At 38.6% G+C, this 26,548-nt stretch overlaps 1 protein-coding gene across 1 annotated transcript in view; it reads left to right on the top strand.

Annotated features, from left to right (window-relative positions):
• LOC105510919 (chromosome unknown open reading frame, human C8orf34) overlaps positions 1-26,548 on the top strand; it is a 500,972-nt gene that overhangs the window by 137,918 nt on the left and 336,506 nt on the right. The window contains exons 5-6 of the mRNA XM_011940919.1: positions 126-254; positions 19,444-19,472. Of these exons, the coding sequence (XP_011796309.1) occupies positions 126-254; positions 19,444-19,472 (158 nt within the window). The remainder of the gene's footprint in view (positions 1-125; positions 255-19,443; positions 19,473-26,548) is intronic.

The following is a 26,548-nucleotide window of genomic DNA, read 5'->3' on the forward strand; positions in this document are numbered from 1 at the left end:
TCTTCAAGACAAACATTTTTTTATTCTATACATTGATCTTGGTACAACCTTTCACATAATGGTGAATGGTCAGTTTGTGTCATTATGTAGCATGCTTATGAAATTACCATTTTTTTTAAACATAGTGCCAAGGTCAGTAGAGCATCCAAAGTGGAACTGGAGGACTAAACCACAATGCCGTGATTTTGATGAATTGAATCACATCCTTCAAGAGAGCAAGAAGCTGGGGAAAGCCCTTGAGAATCTCTCCCGAAGTAAGTTCATTTACTTGATTATAATTGAAACTCCTAACCAATATTAAAGCAGAAGCATTCGTTATTCGTGCCAGTAACCCATTTATAACATCCTCATTCTAATTCTGCAAGAGACTGAGTAGTTCTAAGGGCATGAGATTGGAAAGCAACTTGATTTTGCATATTATACAGATTCTTGGGTAGACTGATAACATGGAGTAGGAAGAGCTGTAGAACTCCTCATAGCTGTTTGGCTCCAACATTTCTACATGGTTTCTGTTATCCAGTTTAAATGTGCACCTAATGGTAGCTTCTTCATTCTTTTCTTTGGAAACATACTGTTTTGCATCTTTCTAATTAATAAACATACCCATTGCCTCTGTGAGTTTTTGATGTCTCTAAACTTCTTAAAGATGGTAACTGGACCAAATTCTTCTTAGAATCTTTTCAGAGCCTAGACAATGCCTAGGGATTTTTTTTTTAAGTGAAAGCAACATCCCTATAATCTGAGGACTTAGGTTTCGGTTTTGCTCTGCCATCTATGACATAAATCATAATAAATCAGATAAATCATTTAGCCTCCATGTGCCTTGGTTTGCTCATCTCCAAAACAGAAAGACATGATTATGCCTCCTTCTTCTGCTAGATGTGAAGGCTTAAAAATGATACATTTCAAGTAAAACTTTTTAAATAACTGTTATTGTCATAAGAGTAGGCAATTAAATGATTATTTAGATTTAATAAATTCACTTATATATGCAGACATACATATACATTTTATGGTTTTAGTAGTGAGTTAAAAGTATTCCTACATTTCTTTGGTTCCGTTAAGTTTTTCTCAATTTTAAAAATTAGGCACCTTTAGAAGCCCACTGATGCCATGGCCTCACCAAAATTTTATTTTATTCCCATAGAATACTAAAGATTTTCAGTGGAAAGTAGTTAGAACACTAGCAATTTCTAGTGGATTATATTTTAGGATTTCTATTTTTATTTTAGATAGCAGAGTTTTACTAATTTCATGATTTTTATCAAAGGTAAATATTTTCTTGCTATATTTTGAAAGAATATATATATATATACACTTATATATGTAGTTGTACGTATTTACATTTGGTATTGTATATGTATGTGTGTGTATGTGTGTGTACAGCTTTAGTTTTTTCACACCTCTTCATTGATAGCTCATTAGATCCTTCTAGATTTTTGTGCAGTGAACTCTTTTCAGAAGTTAAGCTGCCTTATCACAGGATCTTATGCTTTGCCATTAGTAAAAACCCTCTGAATGGGATTCAAGAAAGCTCCATGTTTGGTTAAATTTCCTTCTGTAGAAAATAACAGTTAAGTGAGTTTTCAACTTATGACTATATTATGTTTATGAAAAGAGCCTGATCCTCTTCATATGACAAAGGCACATATTTATATTTATGAATCTTACCCTTTGGAGCAAAGCCTCAGGACTCTTTATAGCCTCTCAATTTACCTAATGACATGAACTAAAAGAAGGATGATTGAAGAATGTGCCTGATCATTATAAAGACTTTCAAATAACATTGTCAATCAGCTGTTGTCCTTTAAAATGTGACACCTGCCTTTCAAACACTTGTTATACTGTTGTTAATTTGTAAGGTAGTATTTGCTCTGTTCCCCCAAATTTTTAATACAGGGATTTGACTGCATTTCAATTACGTAGTGGCCCACATTTGTAGCAGAAGCGTCAGAGTTCAAGCTGTGGACCCAGAAAACCTGGCTGTGGCCTTCCAGGTTGTCTTACCCCGTTTGGGTTGCTATAGCAAAATACTGTAGCCTGAGTGACTTATTAACAATAGAAATTTGTTTCTTATAGTTCTGAAGGGTGGGCGGTCTAAAATCCAGGTGCTGACACCTTTGGTATCTGATGAGGACCTGTTTCTTGGTTCCATAGACTGTATATCCTAGCTGTGTTCTTACATGGTGGAAGGGGCAAGGCAGCTCTCAAAGGCCTCCTTTATAAGGTCAGTAATCCCAATCATGAGAAAGGAGCCCACATGTCCTCATCACCTCTCAGGCTCCACCTCTTAACACCATCACGTTGCAGATTAGAATTTAGCTTATGAATTTTGGGAGGACACCAACACTCAGATCATAACACAGGTGGCACCTCACAACTGAGTCCAATGATCAGAAGCTAGTGGGGGCCATGTTTAGTACTTGCAGGCAAGCCTGGAAAAACAATAAAGACAGTCTTTGATCATCAGAGTAGAAGATATACAGGTATAGGACAGTATTCTTGGGATAAAATAAGGGCCAGAAAAGCTATCAGGTGACTCCATAGTGAGGCCAGAATGAACTGTCACAGTCAACTCCTATAGACATAGTAGAAGGTTGCTTTTGGCTTCACTTAATGGTTTTAAGGGACTCTGCTTTCTTAAGGTATTCTGGTGGGATTTATGTGAGTTAAGAGGATGGTTGGTTACATATAGAAGATTTGCTCTTTTCTTTGTCTATTTTTCTGAGCAAAATGATACTTTCTTGGAATGACTTGAGTTTCTGTGATTTTCTGTATCTGAGCTTTAATATTAAATTGTCTTAGGCACAACATGTTTACTACCAAGTTATCAACATGCCTGCCCTGGTCAGTATACACGAATACAAATGCAGCTTTACTGTTTGCTGATGATTGTTTATCAGTCTAGTTGCCCAGAGTTTAGCTATGTAGTGGCATTCCTACTTCCTCCAACTTGAACTAGGATGTAATTCATTTCATCTGACTCTTATAATAGTTTCAACTTGTTACCTCTTTTTCTATGATAGTAGCTTTGTTACCCATTGTTTTAATTACTAGGAAGACATAGGGGATGAGATTTTCCTCCAGGTACGTTCATAAGGAATACTCCATGTCTTGATATTGTGGACCTTTCTTTCTGGTGGCATAGCCATTGAGGCAAAAGGCTGAAAGTATTTAGTGATCTAATTTTAATGTAGTCACTGATGAGAATTCACTTTATCTAACCTGTACAGTCTAAAAAAATCCTACATATTTTAGAAGTATTATTTTTTTAGTTGAGATTGACAGCAAATAATCATTTACATCTCTCAAAATGATAGTTTTTGCAGCTCATTTACTGACAACTTTTAGAGACATAAATGAAATGAACACACGAACACACACACACACACACACACGCATGCACACAACTCAAATAATACCAGGGAAGACTAGATAGTCTCTTCAGTTTGCAAACATGATTTCTGTTTCAGTAATAACTGTACCATGCTATTTTTCTGGCTTTTTTTCAAACCTTTCGATGTAACATTTTATCTTAAAGTCAATCATAAACTGTGGCAATCTGCATGATATTGCTCTCTTGTAAAGGCAGACATGTGGGAGACATAAGCTCCCACAGCAGCTTGTATTGCCACATAGTCATGATGAAGTAGGCATAGTGGGTTTTTGGTGCCTTGATCCCTCACTTTCTAGCATTTCTGTACTTTCCTCAAACATTACTTTTTTCTTCCCAGGAGCCTGGGCTCTTACCCATTCCTTCAAGTGTTTGCTCCCAACTCAGTAGTAATTTACTGCTAATTCTTTGAGGCCATGATGGAGTAGCTGTCCGATTCTTTACTTTCCTTTAAAGGACACACCTGATTAGGTCAGAGCCATATAGGGTAATCCCCATTCTGATTTGCTGAAACTCTCCTGGTTAGTATTCTATTCAAGGGTGTGATAACCCTTCATGCTTAGGAGGCCCACTCAGAATCAAAGAGGAAAAGATGCTGCAAAAGTGAATCCTGAGGGCCATCTTAGAATTCTGCCTGCCATAGATATTATTATTGCTATTATTATTTATTCACCTATAGCATGCTCCAGCTAAGCATTTTCCAGTAGAAATGTAATGTTTGCCAGGTATACATTTTATATTTTCAAACAGACACATTTTAAAAAGTCAAAAAGAAACATGTGAAAACAATTGGAATAAAATGTTGTATTTAACCCAATATATCCAATTATTATGTTTCATTGTATTCCATATAAAAAAATTTCGAGATATTTTATGTTCTTCTTTTTTAAAAAAATTCTAAGTCTTTAAACTCTAGTGTAAATTTTAATTCACAGCACCTCTCATTTTGGAACTAGCCACATTTCAACTGGTCAGTAGCCACAGGACAAGTGGCTACTGTACTGGACATCACTGCTTTAATATCAACAAAAAAACCCACAAAATCTCTTCTCTTGAGATTAACTCCAGACATCATCAGTTTTCCTTCTTCCTCCTTCATACAATGTTTGAAAGAGTAGTTATGATGTGGCATCATTGTCTGGGGTAAATATCTGAGGTTCATTGTCTCACACCAAGGGCATGGAGGGCACAGACACAACAAGAGGTGGGTTTAGGAGTGGAGGTTTAATGGGCCAAACAAAGAAAAAGGAGAACAATTCTCTCTCTTGCGAGAGAGAGGGGTGCCCAAATGGGACTTCTGGCCTGCTGCAGAGTGCACCAGATTTTATAGACAGGCTTGAGGAGGCAGTATCTGATTTACATAGGACCCAAAGATTGGTTGGACCAGGCATGATGTTTACATAACATGCCAGGAAGCTGGCTGCCCCACCCTAATGTTATTATGCAAATAGACTTTCCACTTGGCTGGCCATGCAGTTGGAAAGGTAAAGGGAAGACAGAGCCACCGTTTGAACGTCCCTACTCCCAGATAGCCTTTTCCTATTGGCACAACTACCAGCATTCACCCATGCAAGCTTCCAGCTTGCTTGTCTGTCTGCAGCTGGATTTTACAGTCTTCTCTTTGCTAGAAAAGAAAATGATTTTGGAGCTGCTTTTCATTAAAAGGAAAACCTTACTGAGGGCTTCCTTTCCCTCACTACCTGCCTAAATAATTTCTTTTTAACTCCTATATCAGTTAGTGCTCACTGTCTCTACTTGCTCATCTTCCTTCTACTCCTCAAAGCAATTATATAATCATACCTATACTTCTGAAACTTATCTCACACTGGTCACCAAGTGATTTCCAAATTGCCAAACGGCATAAGCAGTTTTCCATTCCTCATGTTACAAAATTTCTCTAGTAGTTGTAACCCCGTTGATTACTCTGTCATTCTTCAGACTCTCTGTTCGCCTCCTTTCTGGGAGCCGGCCCTCCATCCTCTTTGGATGCCCTTTGCATCACTTCCTGTAGGTCTCATTCAGGAGTTTATCTTTCTTCCCTGCCACTCTTAATGCTATTCCTATGGTTCGTGATTCATGCTTTGCCTTTGTCCTTTCAAGTGCTCTCTCTGTTCAACCTCATTCACCCTCATCATTTATCACCCCTACACAGCTAACTCAAATGAGTGTATTCATTCACCCTTATCATTTATCACCTCTACACAGCCTAACTCAAATGAGTGTATTTCCATCCACACCTTTTATGTGTTTTTACAACATGCCGAAAGTGTATCTCCACTATCCCAATGCCATGTTAAACTCAATGTATCCAAGTGGACCACACCTCCCTCTTCAAAGGTGACCTTTTGGCTGCATGTTGTGTGTTAGGTGGTGGTACTATAACTTACCTGTTCTTCCAAACTGGAACCCTTCTAGATTCCTCTCTCTTCCTTACTGTTCATAACTGATTAGTTATCAAATCTTGCTAATTTTCCCTCTAAGATATGTTTTGAGTCTGGTTTATTTCTCCACTCCTATCAATATCTTCTAGTTCATCCTCTCAACTTCTCTGACCAGATTATTGGTTTATCCATTAAAGGAATTAAAGATATTTCATTCCTGCCCTGTGTCAGAAAAAAAAAAGAGGACAACCTCTGTCCTTATTGAGTTTATGGTTGACTGGACTGCTCTAACTTTATGTTTAGGAGAATTTCATGGCCAAAATCTCTGTGGCTTGATACAATGTAAATATTTTCTCACTCAGAGAACAGTTTCATGTGATGTTCCAGGAATGCAGACTCCTTCCATCCTGTCATTCTACCATCTTCAACACATGACTTCCAAGGTTGCTGCAGAAGCAGAAAGAGCCTGTGGAAGATCATGGGGCAGGTTTCTAATGCAAATCATGGAAGTGGCATACATTATCTGCCCACATTCTACAGCTAACTGCAAGGGAACTAGGAAAAGTAGGCTACCTTGGTGCCCAGGAGAAACAAGGAACACACACTATTGATTTGCTTCTCTGTTCTGCGGATCAGCCTTCACTGTAAGTGTAGTGCCTCTAAAGTGAAAGCCTGACATTCACTTGTTTCAGGTATTCAGTGCCTCCCTAAAACATCAGAGAAAGTGCTCCAGGATCTGGCCCTTTATTGGGTCTCCAGTACCATTGCTTATGACTTTCTTTATGCAGCACACTCCCTCAAAGTTCCTCCTTTCCATGCTTTTGCTTATGCTGTCCCCATGCCCTGAAGTGTCACCGGTGGTCAGCCCCTTCCACTGCTTCCCTCTTCAGCAAGCCACATTTACTCTTCTCTTTAGCTTCAGCTCAAATACCACTTCCTCCAAGATTATTTCTCTGTTGCTGTCTTCTTCTGGGGTGGATTTGCATCCCCTCTCTTTGTGCTTCTATATGTTTCTCTGAACACACTTATCTGCTATGATCTGTTTTATTTATCTCCTCTGGACCTTGAGTTTCCTGAGGGCTGAGCCACTTTGCTCTTGCAATCCCTAGGACTTGGCACAAAGATTAGCACATAACTTGGTTACGGTTTGCTTGAAGAGGGCTACCTCTGGTTCCATTTCATCCTGATCCTTCTTTTCTGAGACCTCCCCCAACTCTGGCTTTCTTCATTTAAACAAGCCTTCTGCTTTTTAAAATGTGAGCCTTTGGGATAAGATGACATGGGTTTGGCTGTTTGTAGATTTGACTTGTTTTCTGGGATCTTTGGCTTTGACTATGATGCTTAAAAATAAATAGATAGCTAAGTAAGAGCATAAACAAATAAATAAATAACACCAAAGCTAAAGAGCAGTAGTTTTTTATTTCATGCAATTGGCCAACAAAACCTTCTACTTTGTGAAGCACTATTCCCAGGGTGGCGGAGTTTCCAGTGTTCTCTGGGTCTAATGCTTTTGCTGCTTCTGACAGCTACCCATGACTTGAGACAGTGGTGGAATGAGTATCTTTAGAGCATCCAGATATTGGTCCATGGATTTCAGTTCATATGAAAACACTGGCTGGAGCCTTTCCAAGGAAAAGAGCCCAGCTGCTGGGGGGAACAGAGGACAGATATTTATGCTCTGTGACTGCTAATAGCAACCTGCACTCAGCCAAGAGAAAAAAATAGCAAAGGACTTTTTTAGTGAGTCAGTCGGGAATGTACCCAAGAAGTCTTTTCTGAAAAACAGTCTAAGGAGTGATAGAATAACTATGCATGAGAGAAAATAGAGATGGATAATGTGGCAATTACTTGTTCATTCATTCCCACATTCATTGAATATATACGGGAATGCAAAGATGACAAACACGTGGACCTAGACTTCAAGCTTACATTTTAGTAGTGGAGACAGGTTTGGAAATCATAGTTTCAAAGTCTTGTACAAAGTACTTTAACAGAACGGAGGAGGCATAGAAGAATCTCCAAAGGAGTTTAGGGACAACTTGATAGAAAAGTTATCTGAATCAAATTTGGAAGTGTCCAAAGGTCAAGGTACAGTAGGAGGAGAGTCAAGATATGTCGTGCAGACAGATAATCCTGGAAGAGAGAAGCATGTGTGTAATGATATATTTCAAAGAAAGAGGAAGTTTTATCATTGAAAAGGCCACAAGGATGACTGAATAGTAAAAAGGAGAGTTTTGTTGCTGATACCAGTTTGCAAACCAGCAAGAGAGGGTCTCTGGTGTGAACTAAAAGTGCAGAGGGAAAGGGCAGGTTGGGTTTTATGCCTTGCAGGGTCTGTATTACAAAGGCGTCATACATATTCAGTAGGTTTGGGGGAAAGCCATACATATTTATGTGGGCAGTTGAGTACATGCACAATGGGCAAACATATATGTAACATGCATCCTATGTTCTCTTGGTGGTGTGGTTTTAGCATTAAAATGAAGTGGAATATCACTATGTCAAAAGGTGAATCATAGGATATAAAGACAGTTTATGCACAGTCTCTATAAGTTGGCTGAAACTGGCTTAAAGTCTGCAGTTGCTTATCAGAAAAGAATGTTTGTAAGGCTGGTCCTGTTACCTTAGTGGTCTAGCTTGTAATTCAGAGTTAGGGAGGGGGTATGATAATTTTCCTGATAGCTCTCATTGCTAGGGAGTTTAGCAAGTGTATGGATTTTCTTGTAGCCATAGGAATTTAGGAAGTTGCCATGTCAGCTGGACCTTGAACTCTCGACCCCTACCTAACCTTCATTTCCTTAACCTTGAGGTCCATCCTAGTTGATAAAGGGGTGTCTATTTTGATCTCTCAGATCACAGGTCATATTGTTGGTGCATGAAGGGTGAAACAAATAATAAAGGGAATGAATCAATAAGTCTGGGTTACAGAGAAGTCAAGAATCAGGGGTAGGGACTTCTATGCTACAGGAATCTTGTCAGTAGATTATGATCCTAAGCAAGTTTGAATTTTTTTTTTACCAATCACTCTTGGAGGCAACATGAGGACAGAGTTGATATGATCTATGCCTGGAGGCAAGGACAGAGATGAATAGAGCCTGAAATAAAGCAGAGACTCCTCATGGAGAACCTCTGTGAGGGAGTGCAAAGGAGAAATGTAGGGTTGGAGCCTCCACACACAGTTCCCACTGGAGCACTGCCTAGTGGCACTATGAGAAGAAGGCCACCATCCTTCAGATCCCAGAATGGTAGATCCACCGACAGCTTGCACTGTGCTCCTGGAAAAGCCATGGACACTCAATGCCAGCCATGAAGGAGGAATGCCCAAGGCTGTGGGAGCCACCCCTGCATTTCCCCTTTGCACTGCCCTAGCAGAGGCTCTCCATGAGGGCTCCACCTGTGTAGCAGACTTCTGCCTGGACATTCAGGCATTTCCATATATCCTCTGAAAGCTAGGTGGAGTTTCCCAAACCTCAGTTCTTGACTTCTGTGCACCCACAGGCCCAACACCACATGGAAGCCACCAAGGCTTGGGGCTTGCACCCTCTGAAGCAACAGCCCTTGTAGCCACCACTGGAGCTGAAGTGGCTGGGATACAGGACGCCATGTCCTGAGGCTGCACAGAGCAGCAGGGACTCTGAGCCTGGCCCAATAAACCATTTTTCCTCCTAGGTCTCTGGGCCTTTGATGGCAGAGGCTGCCATGAATACCTCTGACATGCCCTGGAGACATTTTCCCCATTGTCTTGGTGAATAACATTCAGCTCCTTGTTACTTATGCAAATTTCTGCAGCTGGTTTGAATTTCTTCCCCAAAATTGGGTTGTACTTTTCTACCACGTAGTCAACCTGCAAAATTTTCAAACTTTTATGCTCTGCTTCCCTTTTAAACATAAGTTTCCATTTCAGATCATCTCTCTCAAGTTCAAAGATCCACAGATCTTCCCTACAGATGCCACCAGTCTCTTTACTAAAGCATAGCAAGAGTGACCTTTGCTACAGTTCCCAGTTGCTCAAGTTTCTCATCTCCATCTGAGACCACCTCAGCCTGGTCTTCATTGTCCATATCACTATCAGCATTTTAGTCAAACCACTCAACAGGTCTCCAGGAAGTTCCAGACTTTCCCACATCTTCCTGTCTTCTTCTGAGCCCTTCAAACTGTTCCAACATCTGCCTGTTACCCAGTTTCAAAGTTGCTTCCACATTTTCAAGTGTCTTTATAGCAGTGCCCCAAACTCCCAGTATCAATTTGCTGTTAGTCTGTTTTCACACTGCTATAAAGAAATGCCTGAGACTGGGTAATTTATAAAGGAAAGCGGTATAATTTAATCACAGTCCCACATGGCTGAAGAGGCCTCAGGAAACTTACAATTATGGCAGAAGGAGAAGCAGGCACCTTGTTCACAAGATGGCAGGAGAGAGAATGAAAGTGAAGGAGGATGAGCCTCTTATAAAACCATCAGATCTTGTAAGAACTCACTATCATGAGAACAGCATGTGGAACACTGCCCCCATGATCCAGTCACCTCCCTTTGCCAACACATGGGGATTACAGGTTTCTCCCTCAACAAGTGGAAATTACAATTTGAGATGAGATTTGATTGGGGACACAGAGCCAAACCATATCATATGCATACGATATTATTTGAAAGAACACTGAGTAAGCTATTGTCATTAGTTGTCTGTGAATGGGGGCTTATTTTATTTTTTCCCTATTTTTTTATGCTGAACATGTCTTGATTTGATAAAATGAAATATAAAGGGTATATATTTGCAATAGAAAAGATGCAATTTGACTTGATATCAGTATGTATATAGTTACTTTATAAAGAATAATTTTAAGAATAATTAAAGAATAATTTTTAGAGACTACTGGAAGCAGAAGCTTATATGCAGTAGATGGAAGAAGGAATGGACAGCAATGAAGAGAGATGAGGAGTAGAGAAAGGAGGAGTATGTCCTTCTGCAAAAAGTTATGATGGAAGTGAAGACGTGAAACAGGGCACCAATTAGTGGGGAAATTTGGTATTTTTTGGTCATTTTGGTCTGATTTCCTTTAGTTTCTTCTGTGCATGTAAGAGAGAGAAACAGAGAAACAGTGAGAGAGAGAGAGAGAGAGAGAGACAGAGAGAGAGAATATGTATGTGTCTGTGTGTACATTTAATGGATTTTAGGGTATTAGGGGAAACCAAGATAAAGAACTTGCAGATTCAGGAGAGGGAGAGAAGATAATAGATGGAACAAATACAAGAGATGGAGGTTCGGGATGGAGCCAAGAAAACAAATGGATATAAGTGCACTTTGTCCTCTGAGACTGAAGAGAACAGCATCCATGGCTTTTTGAGAGGGAGGAGGAATCAGGAAGCCCAGGAAGTTCAAATCTTATAGTTTTCAAGTTTTCAGGATGTTAAACTTTGAGGTCCTATACAGTAAGAAGGAGGAAGAGATGGGTAGGGGGGCCTGATGAAATGCAACACCATTTGGAACTGTCCTTGGAGAAATGAATGCACTGGTTAATCAAGGATGAAAATTGATATGTGCTTCTAGAGCAGGGTTCAGCAAACTCTCACCCATGGGCCAAATCCAACCTGTAGCTGTTTTTGTGACTCATGTTCTAAGCATGATTTTTACATTTTAAAACAGTTATTTATAAAGAAAGAAAAATAGTGTGTGAGTATGATATGATCTGTATCTAGAATATTTACTATTTAGCCCATAACAGAAAATTTTCTCAACTTTTGTTCTAGGATACCCAATTAATATGATTTGGCTGTGTCATCAACGAAATCTCAACTTGAATTGTATCTCCCAGAATTCCCATGTGTTGTGGGAGGGACCCAGGGGGAGGTAATTGAATCACGGGGGCCAGTTTTTCCTGTGCTATTCTCACGCTAGTGTATAAGTCTCACAAGATCTGATGGGTTTATCAGGGGTTTCTGCTTTTGATTCTTCCTTGTTTTCTCTTGCCACCACCATGTAAGAAGTATCTTTCACCTCCTGCCATGATTCTGAGGCCTCCCCAGCCATGTGGAGCTATAAGTTCAATTAAACTTCTTTTTGTTCCCAGTTTTGGGTATGTCTTTATTAGCAGCATGAAAACTAATACAGTAAATTGGTACTGAGAATGGGATGTTGCCAAAAAGATACCTGAAAATGTGGAAGCAACTTTGGAACTGGGTAACACACAGAGGTTGGAACAGTTTGGAATCCTCAGAAGAAGACAGGAAAATGTGTGAAAGTTTGAAACTTCCTAGAAATTTGTTGAGTGGCTTCAACAAAAATGCCGATAGTGATATGAACAATAAGGTCCAGGCTGAGGTGGTCTCAGATGGAGATGAGGAACTTGTTGGGAACTGGAACAAAGGTGACTCTTGTTATATTTTAACAAAGAGACTGGCAGCATTTTGTCCCTGCCCTAGAGATTTGTGGAACTTTGAACTTGAGAAAGATGATTTAGGGTATCTGGCAGAAGAAATTTCTAAGCAGCAAAGCATTCAAGAGGTGACTTGGGTACTGTTAAAGGCATTCTGTTTTATAAGGGGAGCAGAGCATAAAAGTTTGGAAAATTTGCAGCCTGACTTTGCAACAGAAAAGAAAAACCTATTTTCTGGGGAAAAATTCAAGCTGGCTGTAAAAATTTGCATACGTAGCCAGGAGCCTGTTGTTAATCCCCAAGACCACAGGGCAAAATGTCTCCAGGTTATGTCAGAGACTTTCATGACAGCCCCTCCCATCACAGGCCCAGAGGCCCAAGAGGAAAATGTAATTTCGTGGGCCAGATCCAGGGTCCCTGTGTTGTGTGCATGAGGAGCCCTGTGTCCCAGCCGTAGCTGAAAGGGGCCAACGTACAATGTGGGCTTTGGCTTCAGAGGATGTAAGCCCCAAGCCTCGGCAGCTTTCATGTGGTGTTGAGCCTGCGAGTGCACAAAAGTCAAGAACTGAGGTTTGGGAATGTCTTCCTAGATTTTAGAAGATGCATGGAAATGCCTGGATGCCCAGGCAAACATTGCTTCAGTGGTGGGACCCTCATGGAGAACCTCTGCTAGGGCAGTGTGGAAGGGAAATGTGGGGTTGGAGCCCCTACACTGAGTCCCTACTGGGGCACCACCTAGTGGAGCTGTGGGAAGAGGGCCACCATCCTCCAGACCCCAAAATTGTAGATCCACCAAAAGCTTGCACCGTGCGCCTGGAAAAGCTACAGACACTCAAAGCCTGTCCATGAAAGCAGTCAGGAGGGAGGCGTACCCTGCAAAGCCACAGGGGCGGAGCTGTCTAAGACTGTGTGCGCCCACTTCTTGCATCAGCGTGGACTCGATATGAGACCTGGAGTTAAAGGAGATCATTTTGGAGCTTTAAAATTTGACTACCCTACTGGATTTTAGACTTGCATGGACTCTGTAAGCCCTTTGTTTTGGCCAATCTCTCCCTTTTGGAATGACTGTATTTAACCAATACCTATACCCCAATACCTGTTACCCCCATTGCATCTAGGAAGTAACTAGCTTGCTTTTGATTTTACTGGCTCATATGTAGAAGGGACTTGCCTTGTTTCAGATAAGATTTTGGACTGTGGACTTTTGGGTTAATGCTGAAATGAGTTAAGATTTTGGGGGACTGTTGGGAAGGCATGATTGGTTTTGAAATGTGAGGACATGAGATTTGGAGGGGCTGGGGTGGAATGATATGGATTGGCTGTGTCCCCACCCAAATCTCAACTTGAATTGTATCTTCCAGAATTCCCACGTGTTGTGGGAGGGACCCAGGGGGAGATAATTGAATCATGGGGACCAAATTTGCCTGTGCTATTCTCATGCTAGTGAATAAGTCTCATGAGATCTAATCGGTTTATCAGGGGTTTCCGTTTTTGCTTCTTTCTCATTTCCTCTTGCCTTTGCCATCTAAGAAGTGCCTTTTGTCTCCCATCATGATTCTGGGGCCTCCCCAGTCATTTGGAACTGTAAGTCCAGTTAAACCTCTTTTTGTTCCCAGTTTCAGGTATGTCTTTATCAGCCATGTGAAAACAAACTAATACACTAATTGAGGATAAAATTCCTCAATTTCTAGCAGAAATCCTCTTTACAAGTAATTAGCAGTCTGTATAAAGGGTGTTTTTAAAAAAATGTATTTTAAAATATAAGTAGAGATAAGGTCTCACTATGTTGCCCAGGCTGGTTTTGAACTCCTGAGTTAAAGATATCCTCCCACCTCAGCTTCCCGAAGTGTTAAGATTACAGGTATGAGCTGCTGTGCCCAGTCTAAAGGGTGTTTTGATTGACTAATTGCCAGAGGTTGTTGATCACCCATTTACTGATAAAGCTTCTACTTATACAGGTATTTGCTTTAACATTACTCTTTATACTCAGTGGCATGCCAGTAAGCTAACTCTGAAAATAATCCCTGATTTTCAGCATTTGTCGATTTCCATGATGTAAATATTCCCACTATGGCTAATTTCAAGCTATCTGTGTGACATTACTGAATGAGTTGTTGGAAGGAATATAGGGAATTGGTTTTCACAAGCCAGTATGGGCCAGCTATAGCATAAAACTGATATTTCCAAGCTATATGCTCTATTTTTGTATTTTAATTTTATTTCACAGTTGAAAAAAGGCTTTAAAAAAGAAAGAATTGGGGAGTCTAATTTTCTACATTATAATACAATTGGCCTTTTTTTCCAATAGGGAAGTAGATTTTAGAGAAATAGTACCATTTTATACTATATGAATTTTTGAACCTACTTCTGTGAAATGAATTACACTAAGGTGTAGAGAATTTTGAAAAGTTGCTACTTCCATTTCCTATAACTACAACCTAATTCTAACTCTGTGGCTGAGCAGATGCCTAGAAAGATGGAAGTCTTGAAGAAACTGATAGCTTTTATTTCCCTTATAGAAGGCAACTCAAACATGAGAATATGAAAACTGTGTTTTGAAATAAGTTTCTGATACTAATGTGTTTTGTACTGTGCTGGTCTATGCAAATATACCCCCAAAAGTCTGAGAAAGCTGAAAAGCTGAAGAAAGAGGCTGCAAGTTGAATTTAGAAAGAAACATTTAATAGGGACTAATGAACAGAATGATGTCTGGGGAGGATGCAAGACAAGGTGAGTCCCTGCACCATTATCTTCCAGACCCAGGACTTATATACCATAGGGAAAGGGCATACGTGATTTAGAAGGGATATGTAGGACAACTGAAGCACAATAGCATCAAGGCTGTTTTGACCTAATGGCAGGATTTATGGTAAGTACCTGCTCTTAAACAAGGAATAATAGATAAATGGGAAATCTTAGAGGCATTCCCAGAACTGGGTTGATCAGAAGTCAACATGGCGGATTAGCATCAAAGATGGAGTTGCTTTAGCCTGCGCACAGTGAGACCTCTTTGGAGTTGAGAATAAATGGAAAGGCCCATAAACTAAATGACACAAATGGAGGCCATCTAGATAGGTTTGCTCCATGGTGAATCAGGAAATTCTACCTGATTCATGTCTACCTCTGACATGCCTGTGGGAGCCACTGCTTCTTTATCCAGAAGAGAAGCTCAGTTTCTCAAAGAACTAATTTTCCCCTTCTCTGCCAGGCAGCTCACTCCTACATTTGGACATCATTGCTACCCTAAGCAACGGTTACTTTGTGTATTAGGCCGTTCTTGCATTGCTGTAAATAAATACCTGAGTCTGAGTAATTTATAAGAAAGCAGGTTTAATTGGCTTATGGTTTTGCAGGCTCTACAGGAAGCATAACACTGGCATCTGCCTTTGGGGAGGCCTCTGGGGGCTTACGATCATGACACAAGGCCAAGCAGGATTTCGCAATCAAATGGCGAAAGCAAAAGCAAGAGCAAGGTTAGGGAAGGTGCTATACATTTTCTATACATTTTCAAAGGACCACATCATTTGAGAACTCACTATCATGAGAGTGGCAACAAGGACATGGTGGTAAACCATTCATGAGAAATACACCCCTGTGATCCAGTCACCTCCCACCAGCCCCCACCTCTAACACTGGGGATTACAATTCAACATGAGATTTGGGCAGGGACAGAAATCCAAACCATATCACCCTGATAGGGTGTTTCCTTTAAGCTCTAGTTTGACTTTTACAAGGACCATATATTCCATTTTCATTAAGAGTCCCACCCTCAAATCCTGGGCTTTTCTTTCTTACAACATATCTTAGCAACCCAATTCGTTTTCTTTTGCATGTTTACTGTTTTCTGAAGATCCCCAGTCTTCATAAACTTAAAAAAGAATCTCATTTTAAAATATAATACATTTTAAAAGTTAATAAAATGCCTAAAAGTTGTTAATATCTTCTCAGGGAATAGCTGTGGATGTTCTGCTAGACACTGGGAGAAATATCCTAGCTACTCAGTATAAATGGTTCCCATTAGAGCTTCATGCCTCTGTGAAGCATTTCATTAAAATTCTTTCAACTGCTTTTAATCTGTTTAAGCTTTGATTAAAAATGAAATAAGAAGTAAAAAAAATGTCCTAGGCAACTTGACATTGATAATAGAAAGCTGAAAGAATTACTGATAATAGAGTGAAGATTTATTTGGATAATTTATCAGGCAAAGTCATCAAAATACGTACATTTTAAGAAAATATGATAATAAGAATTTGAACAAAATATGGTCAGACCAAAGAGTTGGCATAATTAAAGGTAAAATTCCTTCTTCAAACTGAGTTTTCCATTTAGCTAGTTTGAGTTTTATTCTGGGGTCCATTACTTAGTACTGAAATATATCTTCAAAGCAATGTTTCTCTTCATCTCCATTTTCAACTGCTAAAATTTTCCAGCCCTGAAAAACAGCTCATATGTTTGCTAAAGTTGAGAGGAGGTAGCCCATGAGTAATGTGCAAGTTCTGTGTGACACACATTTTGACTATTCACAGGGCTTTTTTACTTACTTGCCAGTTCTTGCTTCTTTCTGGAAAAGTGATATATTGCTGCTATCTTTATGAATAATGGGTTCATAAATATGAGGCATAAAAGAAACTTAAAGATCAACTGGTAGCTTTCTAAAAGTTAAATGAGAAAACTCTTTTTGCAGGCCTGAGAGCATGATGCAGGAAGTTAAAAAAATCAAGAGATTGGTCTGGGTGTGGTGATTCACCCCTGTAATTACAGCACTTTGGGAGGCTGAGGCGGGCGGATCACGAAGTCAGGAGTTTGAGACCAGCCTGGCCAACGTTATGAAACCCCATCTCTACTAAAACTACAAAAGCTGGTTGGGCATAGTGGCAGGCCCCTGTAATCCCAGCTACTTGGGAGGCTGAGGCAAGAGAATCGTTTGAACCCGGGAGGTGGGGGTTGCAGTGAGCTGAGATCCAGCCATTGCACTCCAGCCTGGAAAACAGGCAAGACTCTGTCTCACAAAAATATATAAATAAAAAAAAAATAAAAATAAAAATAAATCAAGAGATTAAGAGAGTTCTAAAAATCCCAAATAACTGAATTATGGATTATTTAATTCCAGATATCCAAGCTTTATGACTTTGGGTGAGAAAGAGAATTTTGTTTCATATTATCTATGCTCTCTCTTTTAAAATAGACTAAGCCCTTTAAAATTTTATATTTAAGATATTCAGTCTTAATCTTGAATTCATATTGGAAAAGAACATTTTTATAGAATTATATTACATGTAAATATAAGCATTTAAAAGACATGTTTGGATTTTTATAAATTGTAATAATGTATTTTAAATCTATAGACTGTGACATAAGCCATTTAGTATCCCATAAATGTCCTATCTTTTCTTAAAATCTGAGTTATTCTAAATGACCATTTGTAATTCTCTATATTTTTTAAGCCCAAACATTTCACAAATGATTTATGTTAGGTCTTCACAAATGTTTGTAATTGCCCTCTGAGATCTCTTAGTCTCACATCTTCCCGTTGACTGTGGTGCCATCATATCTGAGCTCTTCATCACGGTTCACTCAGCAGTGATACAGCCCAGCTCCAGTGCTAGCCCTCCTTAAAGCTTTTTCTCCTTTAACCGTTTGAAGGCACTACCTTCATAATACAGCAAGTCCTTGAATAATTGTTAAGCTTTGGTCACCCAAAATCCCTGAAGTGGTAGTTAGACTCTCTTTTAATGTGTGATGCATAAAAATTCTTAGTTACCAAAGACTTCTACCAAAAAAAAAAAAAAAGAATTTTATAGAATATTGAAGAATAAGCCCCAAATGTACCTGTGTTTCTAGTGTTGTCTACTAGGGTATCTACAATGGTGCCATTCACTGAGATGAAGTTGTGTGTACTTTTTTGGCTTTGTGTATAATTGATTCATTAGGTTAGTGGTGTAGGAGATGATATAAGAACTAATAAAATATCATTTACACCCTCTACATCTATCCCTGGGGCAGGCAGGGGATCTGAACCCTGTAACATGCTCTTTTTACTCAGATTCATTATCCTGAGGCTGTTTTTAGGTTCTCTTTTCCAACCCAGCTCATTCTTTCTTGTGCTTTGTAGTCTGCTGAACTTCAGCCTCAATTCCTATTCTTATTTTCTCCAAGTTCTCCTGGGCTTCAAACTTTAGACCATTCCTTATCTCTTGGCTCATTCCCTGCTGGGGTTTGACAACAACCTCCCTTTGATCTGTGCCCTGAATCTGAGAGCTGCTCCAGTGCCCTGCCACAGTGCTGAAGTTCAGCCCCATTGTTCAAAAGAATAAAATGGAGAGTGAATTGGGAGGATGATGTCTTCAGTCTGACAAGTTGAGAATGGAATGCCCACAAGAATTCAACAATTAGCTCAGGAAGGAAGTCTGTGCTGGCAGTAAAGATGTGCCACATAGAGAAATAAAAATACCAAAGGTATGGGGTAGATTATCAAGAGCAGTATAACAAATGAGAAGAAAAGACGGCTCAGCAAAGAGCCCTTGCCATTTCAGGAAAGGACCCCTATCCCTGCAAAAAAGAGGATTCCTGTGAAGGAGACAAAGGAGCACAGAAAAGAGAGGATAGCATTTCAATAAAGAGGAATTGATAGTGTATCATCACAGAGAAATTAAGGACTAAACTTTTTACATTGCTGACTTAGAATAATTTTGGAGAAAGGATAAAGACAGAAATTAGACTGATGTGCAGTGAGAAATATGTGGATGGTGGGGAAGAAACTTGTGAGGAGGAATCATTTATGCATTGGCTCAAGGAGCTGTCAATCTGAGGGACTGGGAAAATTCCTTAAACTTTCTCATCTATTTCCTCATCCACAAAATAAAGACATTAGAATAAATCATCTTGGACCACCATTCTGCCTTAATATCTAATTATTCTGGGAGAGTAAATTCTTAACAAGGAGCAAAATAGTAACAGGCTAAATTATACTTTATTGTCATCATAACCTAAAAATGATGTCTCTACAATCATATTTGCATGTTTGTTCTGCCTTTAACAACCTACAAGGAATATGGCACTGCTTTGTTTTTGTTGCATCATTTGCATTGCTTCAGAAGTTCATAGCTGTTATAGTTGACTTAAATTACTAATTTATTTTCATTGATAAAAAGGATGTGCCACATTATTTTGAAGCACTAATAAAAAGAAAAAAGTAGAATAGGAAATGTACTACTTTTACAAATAGAAAGTTTGTTTTGAACATTAGGTTACTAAAGATTGCTTCTAAAACTTTTTTTATAAATCTCTTTTAAATCCCAGGTATTGCAATTTCAGATGAACTCGATAAGGTAAGTTGAACTATACATCTGGTGAAAAGAAAATGTAGAACTTACCTTTTATTCCGCTATCTCAATATAATTAAATTTTCTGAAACATATAAAATATTCAAGTATAATTTATTTGGTGCTAACATTTTAAAACTTTGAAAGTTAAATACATACTGTTTTATGAAAGCTATTCCATTAAATATATATCACCTACTCTTTTGAGTCAAGGCCTTTAGAATTTGGTTAGAGAAAATGGAATCACTATAATCACTGAATCACTATATTGCAAAATAAAAACTCATAACACTATATTATGTAAATTATTTTATTCCACTTGTACCTAAATGATAATGATATGGAAAACATTGTATTTTTTGATAGCTCCTCTTTGGAAACCTTACCAATAAAGCTTTTTGTTTGTTTATTTTAATTTTCCAAGATGCCAAGAGGCTATGATGGTGCTTTGAAGTGGGGTAGTACTGTGATGGTGATGAGAAGTGCTGTGATTAGGAATGTATTTCTACAGTTGTGTCACTGGAACTTGCTAATAGATTGGATTTGGGAAATTGCGGGACAAACCAGTCAATGATGGACTGCTAGGTTTGGGAGATGAGCAACTAGGTCAATTGTGGTACCACTTACTACAATTAGAAAAACTAGGAAAAAATCAAATTTGTCAGATTTGGATAACATCAAGAGTTCTCACTTAGATTGTTTATTTTGAGTTACCTATTAAACATGTTTATATGAGTTGTTGCTTATGAGAGAGATTTGATTTATAACTATTCATATTCTCATTTTTTTAGTCTCAAAAACCCTTTACATTGTTAAAAATTAGAGAGGACCCCAAAAAGCCTTGATTTATATGGATTATATCTAACAATATTAGATTCTTGTGTTGATAATATATTGATATTAGATATCTAAATGTTAAAAATTTAAACTAATAACAAATTTACGTGTTTTTTTAAAATAGCAGTGATTAAACCATTACCCTAACACAAATAACATTTTTAGGAAAAATACTTCTATATTCTAAAACAAGATGTTAGTAAGAAAGTTGCATTGTTTACATTTTGAAAATCTCTTTAATATATGGCTTAATTAAAAACTGCTACATTTTCATATCTGCTTCTGCATTCAATCTGTTGTGATATGTTGTTTTGGCTGAACAAATCTCTAACATTAGATGTGTAGCTGGAAAGAGAGAAGCATGTAGAAATAGCCATCATCAATATTTGGTGAACACTGCTCTAGATATCTTTTGAGACAGAAAATATATTGAAATTTGGCTTGGAGACTAGGTATAAACATAATATATGATAGAAAGTATTGTACAGATTGCATACACCTTATCCAAAATACTTGGGGCAAGAAGTGTTTTGACTTTCAGGTGGCTTTTTGGATTTTGGAGCACTCATATATATATAAAGAGATATCATGGGGCTGGGACCAAAGTCTAAAACAAAATTCATTTATGTTTCATATACATCTTATACACATCACCTGGAGGTAATTTTATGCAATATTCTTAGTAACTTTGTGCATGAAACAAAGTCTTGACTGGGTTTTCACTGTGACTCATCACCTGAGGTCAAGTATAAAATGCTCTACTTGTGACATCATGTCAATGCTCAAAAACTTTCAGCTTTTGGAGCATTTCAGATTTTGAAATTAGGGATGCTCAACCTCTACAAAAAATGACATCATATAAATCCTGACATTTTAAAACAGTAAGCTACTATGTAATAATTGTATTATTTTTATAAAAATCATAAAGCTATTATTCTACTCCAAATATAATACAACACCTTTTGGATTTTGTACCAGAAGAATGTATTTCTGACTCACTAAAAAAGCATAATTGATGAATATATTCTTAAATATCTATTTCCTTTAATAAACAAACCATCATAATATTTTAGAATTAGTTTCATCGTCATCTGTACCGACTCCAGGCAGAACTCCATGTTGACTATACTCAGTGGCAAGTGTATAAGTGGTAGGCATGGCTTCCCAGCCTTGTTCTGCTTTTCTAGACCCCCTCTGTGTGCCTGTCATTGTCTCACCCCAGCTGGTCTCCTTCTTATGCCATGAGTTTCCTTACAGTTTGCAGAAATGTAGTAATTCCTCCTCTTGCCGTTATGATCTATGTTCATTTTAAGTACAAAGATATAACCATCACCATTTCTAGGTTCATTTGCTCCTTGTAATATATTCTGCAAAACCTTGGCTGCCTGAGTCATAAATTAGCTTGTATGGGGTTGTTACTGTGCTTGGCTCTTGTCCTTCTCTTTTTTTTTCTGAGCTCTAACTTGCAGCGGCTTTGGTGTCCACACCTTTGTTGATGAGCTAAAGAATTTTAACTGTTCTTGGAACTGAAACAGATATAACCCTCACAGGATAAATTATGGATGCCCTGACACTCAGTTAAGTGTCAGCCTCAGGACATAGCCTTCTCCCTCACACCCTCTCTCTTCCCAGCACTAGCTGAGGGGAATATCCATTTAACTAAATTGTATCACACTGCCGATTTTCATTTACTTACCTAATAGTCCTATTTTTTGAAGACTTTGTGGAAACTACTAAATTTTATTGCACATTTATTATTTTTAATTTTTATTGAGGAAGATGCCAAAAGTTTGTCATAAATAACTTTCCATTTAAAAAAAAAATTTCAGTGCAAAAAAAAAAAAAATCGACCCCACTTTCATATCTGATTTTTGTAGAATGCCAGATAAGAGAAAGGAGTCACAGGCTTCCAGAGCCATTGCGACCATTCTTTGCCTGTCTGGCAATCACCCTTGGAGGAGTGGGAGAGCCTGTCCCATAGCACCCTCTGGTGACCATGAAGCTCACAGTCCTGAATTTTCCTGAATAAGAAAATGAATCTCAGGGAGACAGCCACTGAAAAACAGCCAATCGGAATGGTTTGCAGTTAGTATTCACCTGGTACATATGTCTTTAATGTAGTAGTAAATACAGGTTCTTCTTTTTACTCTTAACAATTTTGGGGATTCACTAAATATATGTTTTTCTTAACCTTTATAAAATATGGAATTTATTAACCATCATTTTCTAATTCAGTTATAATTTCATTGAAATCATTTTTTCATGGCCTTTTACGTTACTTTGTGAACTCTGAGAAAGGTAATAAGAATCACTATCTATTTAAAATAAAGAAATAAAACGAAACAGAGGTTAACTTTTTTTTAAAGTTTTTTTTTTTTTTTAAGTTGTGGGAACTCTTAACCAATTCCTTAGTCATTAACCTTTTTCTTTCTCTTGTATGACTACTGTATTGGCTTTCTATTACTGCTGTGACACCTTAAAACAACACAAATTTATTATCTTACAGCTCTGTAGTTTCAAAGTTGAACATGAGTTTCCCTGAGCTAAACAAAGTCAAGGTGCAATCAGGGCTGCCTTCTTTCCATTCCAGGAGAAATCTGTTTCCTCATCTTTTCCAGCTTCTAGGGCTGCCTATATTCCTCTAGTGTGTGGCCCCCTTGTTATGCCTGCAAAACCAGCAACATCTTTCTGTCTCTAACTTCAGCCAGGAACAACTCTCCCTATTTATGGAATCATGTTAGGTTGAGGCCACCTGGCTAATGCAGATAATCTCTCTATCTCAAGATTTTTTATCTTAATCATGCAAAGTCCCTTTGCATATTTATGCAAATGTAATTATGTAACTAATTACACATAGAAATGTAAATATTCATTCATTCGTAATGGAACATATTCACAGGTTTCGGGTATTAGGACATGAACATCTCTGGGAAGTCATCATTCTGCCCACACAGCCACTATCCAAGTTCAAATCATAGTACCTTTTATATCTGTATGTGGTTCTTCAAGCTCCCATGATTCCAATTCATCTTTCAAAATGCCACATAGTAGACATGATTGGTACCTGCCCAGTTTCCCTCCACTAGGGCAGTGTGACCTATCCTTCAGTTGCTGAGTGTTGGGTGTTTATGCGCTTCTTTTCTTGTCTTCTCCTGGTTGCCTCATTCTTTTATAGGTTTCACTTGAGAGAACTCAAGAACTCACTTTCTCAGCGTCTCATTCTAGGGAAAACTACCTAAGACATGCCACAAGAAGATTCTTCCTAAAGCAAAATCTTGTTGAAATTTTTTTATTGACTCTCTGGTATCTACCAAATTAAACAAAAATTACTTTTTTAGCCATTTTTCTTTTATTTATTTTATTTTTAATGGAGACAGGATCTTACTTTGTCACCTAGGCTGGTATGCAGTGCTGTGATCATAGCTCACTGCAATCTTGATATCCTGGGCTCAAATGACCCTCCCACCTCAGCCTCTTGAGTAGCTGGGACTACGAACGTGTGCCACCATGCACGGCTGATTTTTTAATTTTTTTAGAGACAGGGTCTTCCTATGTTGCTCAGGCTAGTCTCAAACTCCTGGCCTTAAGCAATCCTTTCTTCTCAGCCTCCCAAGGAGCAGGGATTTTGTGCATGACCCACCATGCCAGACTCAAGTCCAAATTTCTAAGACTAGAATTAACAGTCTCCATGTCGTGGCTCTCATCTATCTCTTATGATTGATTTCCTTCTTTTTTCTATCCAAATTGTATTGTACTTAACAAGAAATAGGGTAAAGTAGCCAGAAGACAGTACTTCTAGGTCATACTTTTGTTTATTTTCACATTTTTGTTCATGTCATTCCCTTTTCTTTCGCTGACTGTGATCCCTCCTTCAAGTTCCAGCCTCCCTAGTCAGCCCTGCAGAAAGTGAGCTCACCTGCCAGGATCCTTTAGCAAGCACAGTGACTGCATCACAAATGACACACTTTGTGTTCACTGCTTGAAGAAGTAGCCTAGTATTCTGAAAAAATCCACAGAAAGGCTGGATTGAATCTTGGCACCTGCCATTTACTAACTACATGGCCTTCATGAAGTTACTTCCAGATGCTGAAATTTAGTTACCTTCTCTGTAAATTGCAGATGGTTTTAGTAACTATTAAAACTAACATTAATTTATCATGGAAAGTAATTTAAACTAAAATATCCACAATATAAAATATTTCTGAGAAGTATATGGGAAAACATTTCAAAGGGAAGAGAACAGAGGATCACTATAACCTCCTGCTGAAAAAGACGCTGTATAATGTAGGCATTGATACCCTCAAAATATCATTACACTTCTATGCATCAAAGGACCCAACACTCATAAATTACACATCTGATAAGAAGTTAATATCCAGAATATATAAATAACTCCTATAACTCAACAACAAAAACTAATTACTCAATTAAAAAATGGGCAAAGGGTTTGAATAGACATTTCTCCAAAGATGATATACAAGTGACCAACAGGCATCTGAAAAGATGCTCCATATCACTAATCACCAGAGGGAAAAAAACGAGATGAGATACCCTCTGAGACCCATTAGGATGGCCACTATCAGAAAACAAACAACAAACAAAATGAAAAAATAGCAAGTGTTGGTGAGGATATGGAGAGAGTGGGACTGTGTGCACTGTTTGTGGGAATGTAAAATGGTGTAGCCGTAACAGAAAATAGTGTAGCAGTTCCTTAAAAAGTTAAAAATAAAAATACCATCTGTTATGGTTTGCATGTTTGTATCTTTCCAAAATTCATATTGATATGTAATCCCCAATGCAGAAGTATTAAGAAGCAAGGTCTTTAGGAGGCAGTTAGGCCATGAGGGATCCACCCTCATAAATGAGATTAGTGCCCTTATGAAAGGGCTTGAGGAAGCCTGTTTGGTTCTTCTGCTTCCTCTCCACCATGTGAGCATGCAGCAAGATGGCTCAACTCAGAGGTAAACGGCATGCTCTTACCTTCAGATTCAGACACTGAATCTGCTAGCACCTTGATCTGGACTTCCCAGTTTCCAAAATTGTAAAAAATAAATTTGTGTATTATACATGACCTAGTTCAAGTTATTTTGTTATAGCAGCAGGAATGAACTAAGATACCATATTATGAAGCAATCACACTTCTAAGTATATATCCAAAAGAATTAGAAGTAAGATCTATAGGAAATAATTGGACACCCATGTTCATAGCAGCATTATTCACAATGGCCAAGAGGTGAAAGCAACCAAGTGTTCACTGACAGATGAATGGATAAACAAAATGCAGTATATATATACAATGGAATAGTGTTCAGCCTTCAGAAAGAAGGAAATAGTGTCCCATGCTACAACATGGCTGAACCTCGAGGACCTTATGCTAATTGAAATAAGCCAGTTACAAAAAGACAAATTGGTGCCTGCCCAGTTTCCCTCCACTAGGGCTGTGTGACCTATCCTTCAGCTGCTATGAGTGTTGGGTGTTTATGCGCTTCTTTCCTTGTCTTCTCCTGGTTCCCTCATTCTTTTATAGGTTTCACTTGAGAGAACTCCTCAATAAATCACTTTCTCAGCATCTCATTCTAGGGAATACTACCTAAGACATGCCACAAGAAGATTCTCCCTAAAGCAAAATCTTGTTGAAATTTTTTTCTTGACTCTCTGGTGTCTACCAGATGATCATCTGCATGATTCTACTTATATGAAGTATTTAGAGTAATCCGAATTACAGAAACAGTGTAACAGTGGTTGTCATGAGCTGAGGGGAGGGGGAAATGGGAAGTTATTGTTTAATGAGTGTAGAGTTTCATTTTGCAAGATGAAAGATGTCTACCCAACATTGGTTTGCACAGAGATTGGCTGCACAACAATGTAAATAAACTTAACATAGTTGAACTGTACACTAAAAATGGTTAAGATGGTGAATTTTATGTTATGATTTTTCCATAACTAAAAAATATAGACTTTTAGGCTGGGCACAGTGGCTCACGCCTATAATCCCAGCACTTTGGGAGGCCGAGGAGGTGGATCACTTGAGGTCAGGTGTTTGAGACCAGCTTGGCCAACATGGTGAAACCCTGTGTCTACTAAAAATACAAAATTTTCGGGCATAGTGGCAGGCACTTGTAATCCCAGATACTCGGGAGACTGAGGCAGGAGAACCCCTTGAACGTGGGAGGCGGAAGTTGCAGTGAGCCGAGATCACACCACTGCACTCCAGCCTGGGTAACAGAGTGAGACTCCATCTCAAA

Source organism: Colobus angolensis, unplaced genomic scaffold (assembly GCF_000951035.1).
Source record: "Colobus angolensis palliatus isolate OR3802 unplaced genomic scaffold, Cang.pa_1.0 Scaffold194, whole genome shotgun sequence".
In the NCBI taxonomy this organism is placed as follows: domain Eukaryota; kingdom Metazoa; phylum Chordata; class Mammalia; order Primates; family Cercopithecidae; genus Colobus; species Colobus angolensis.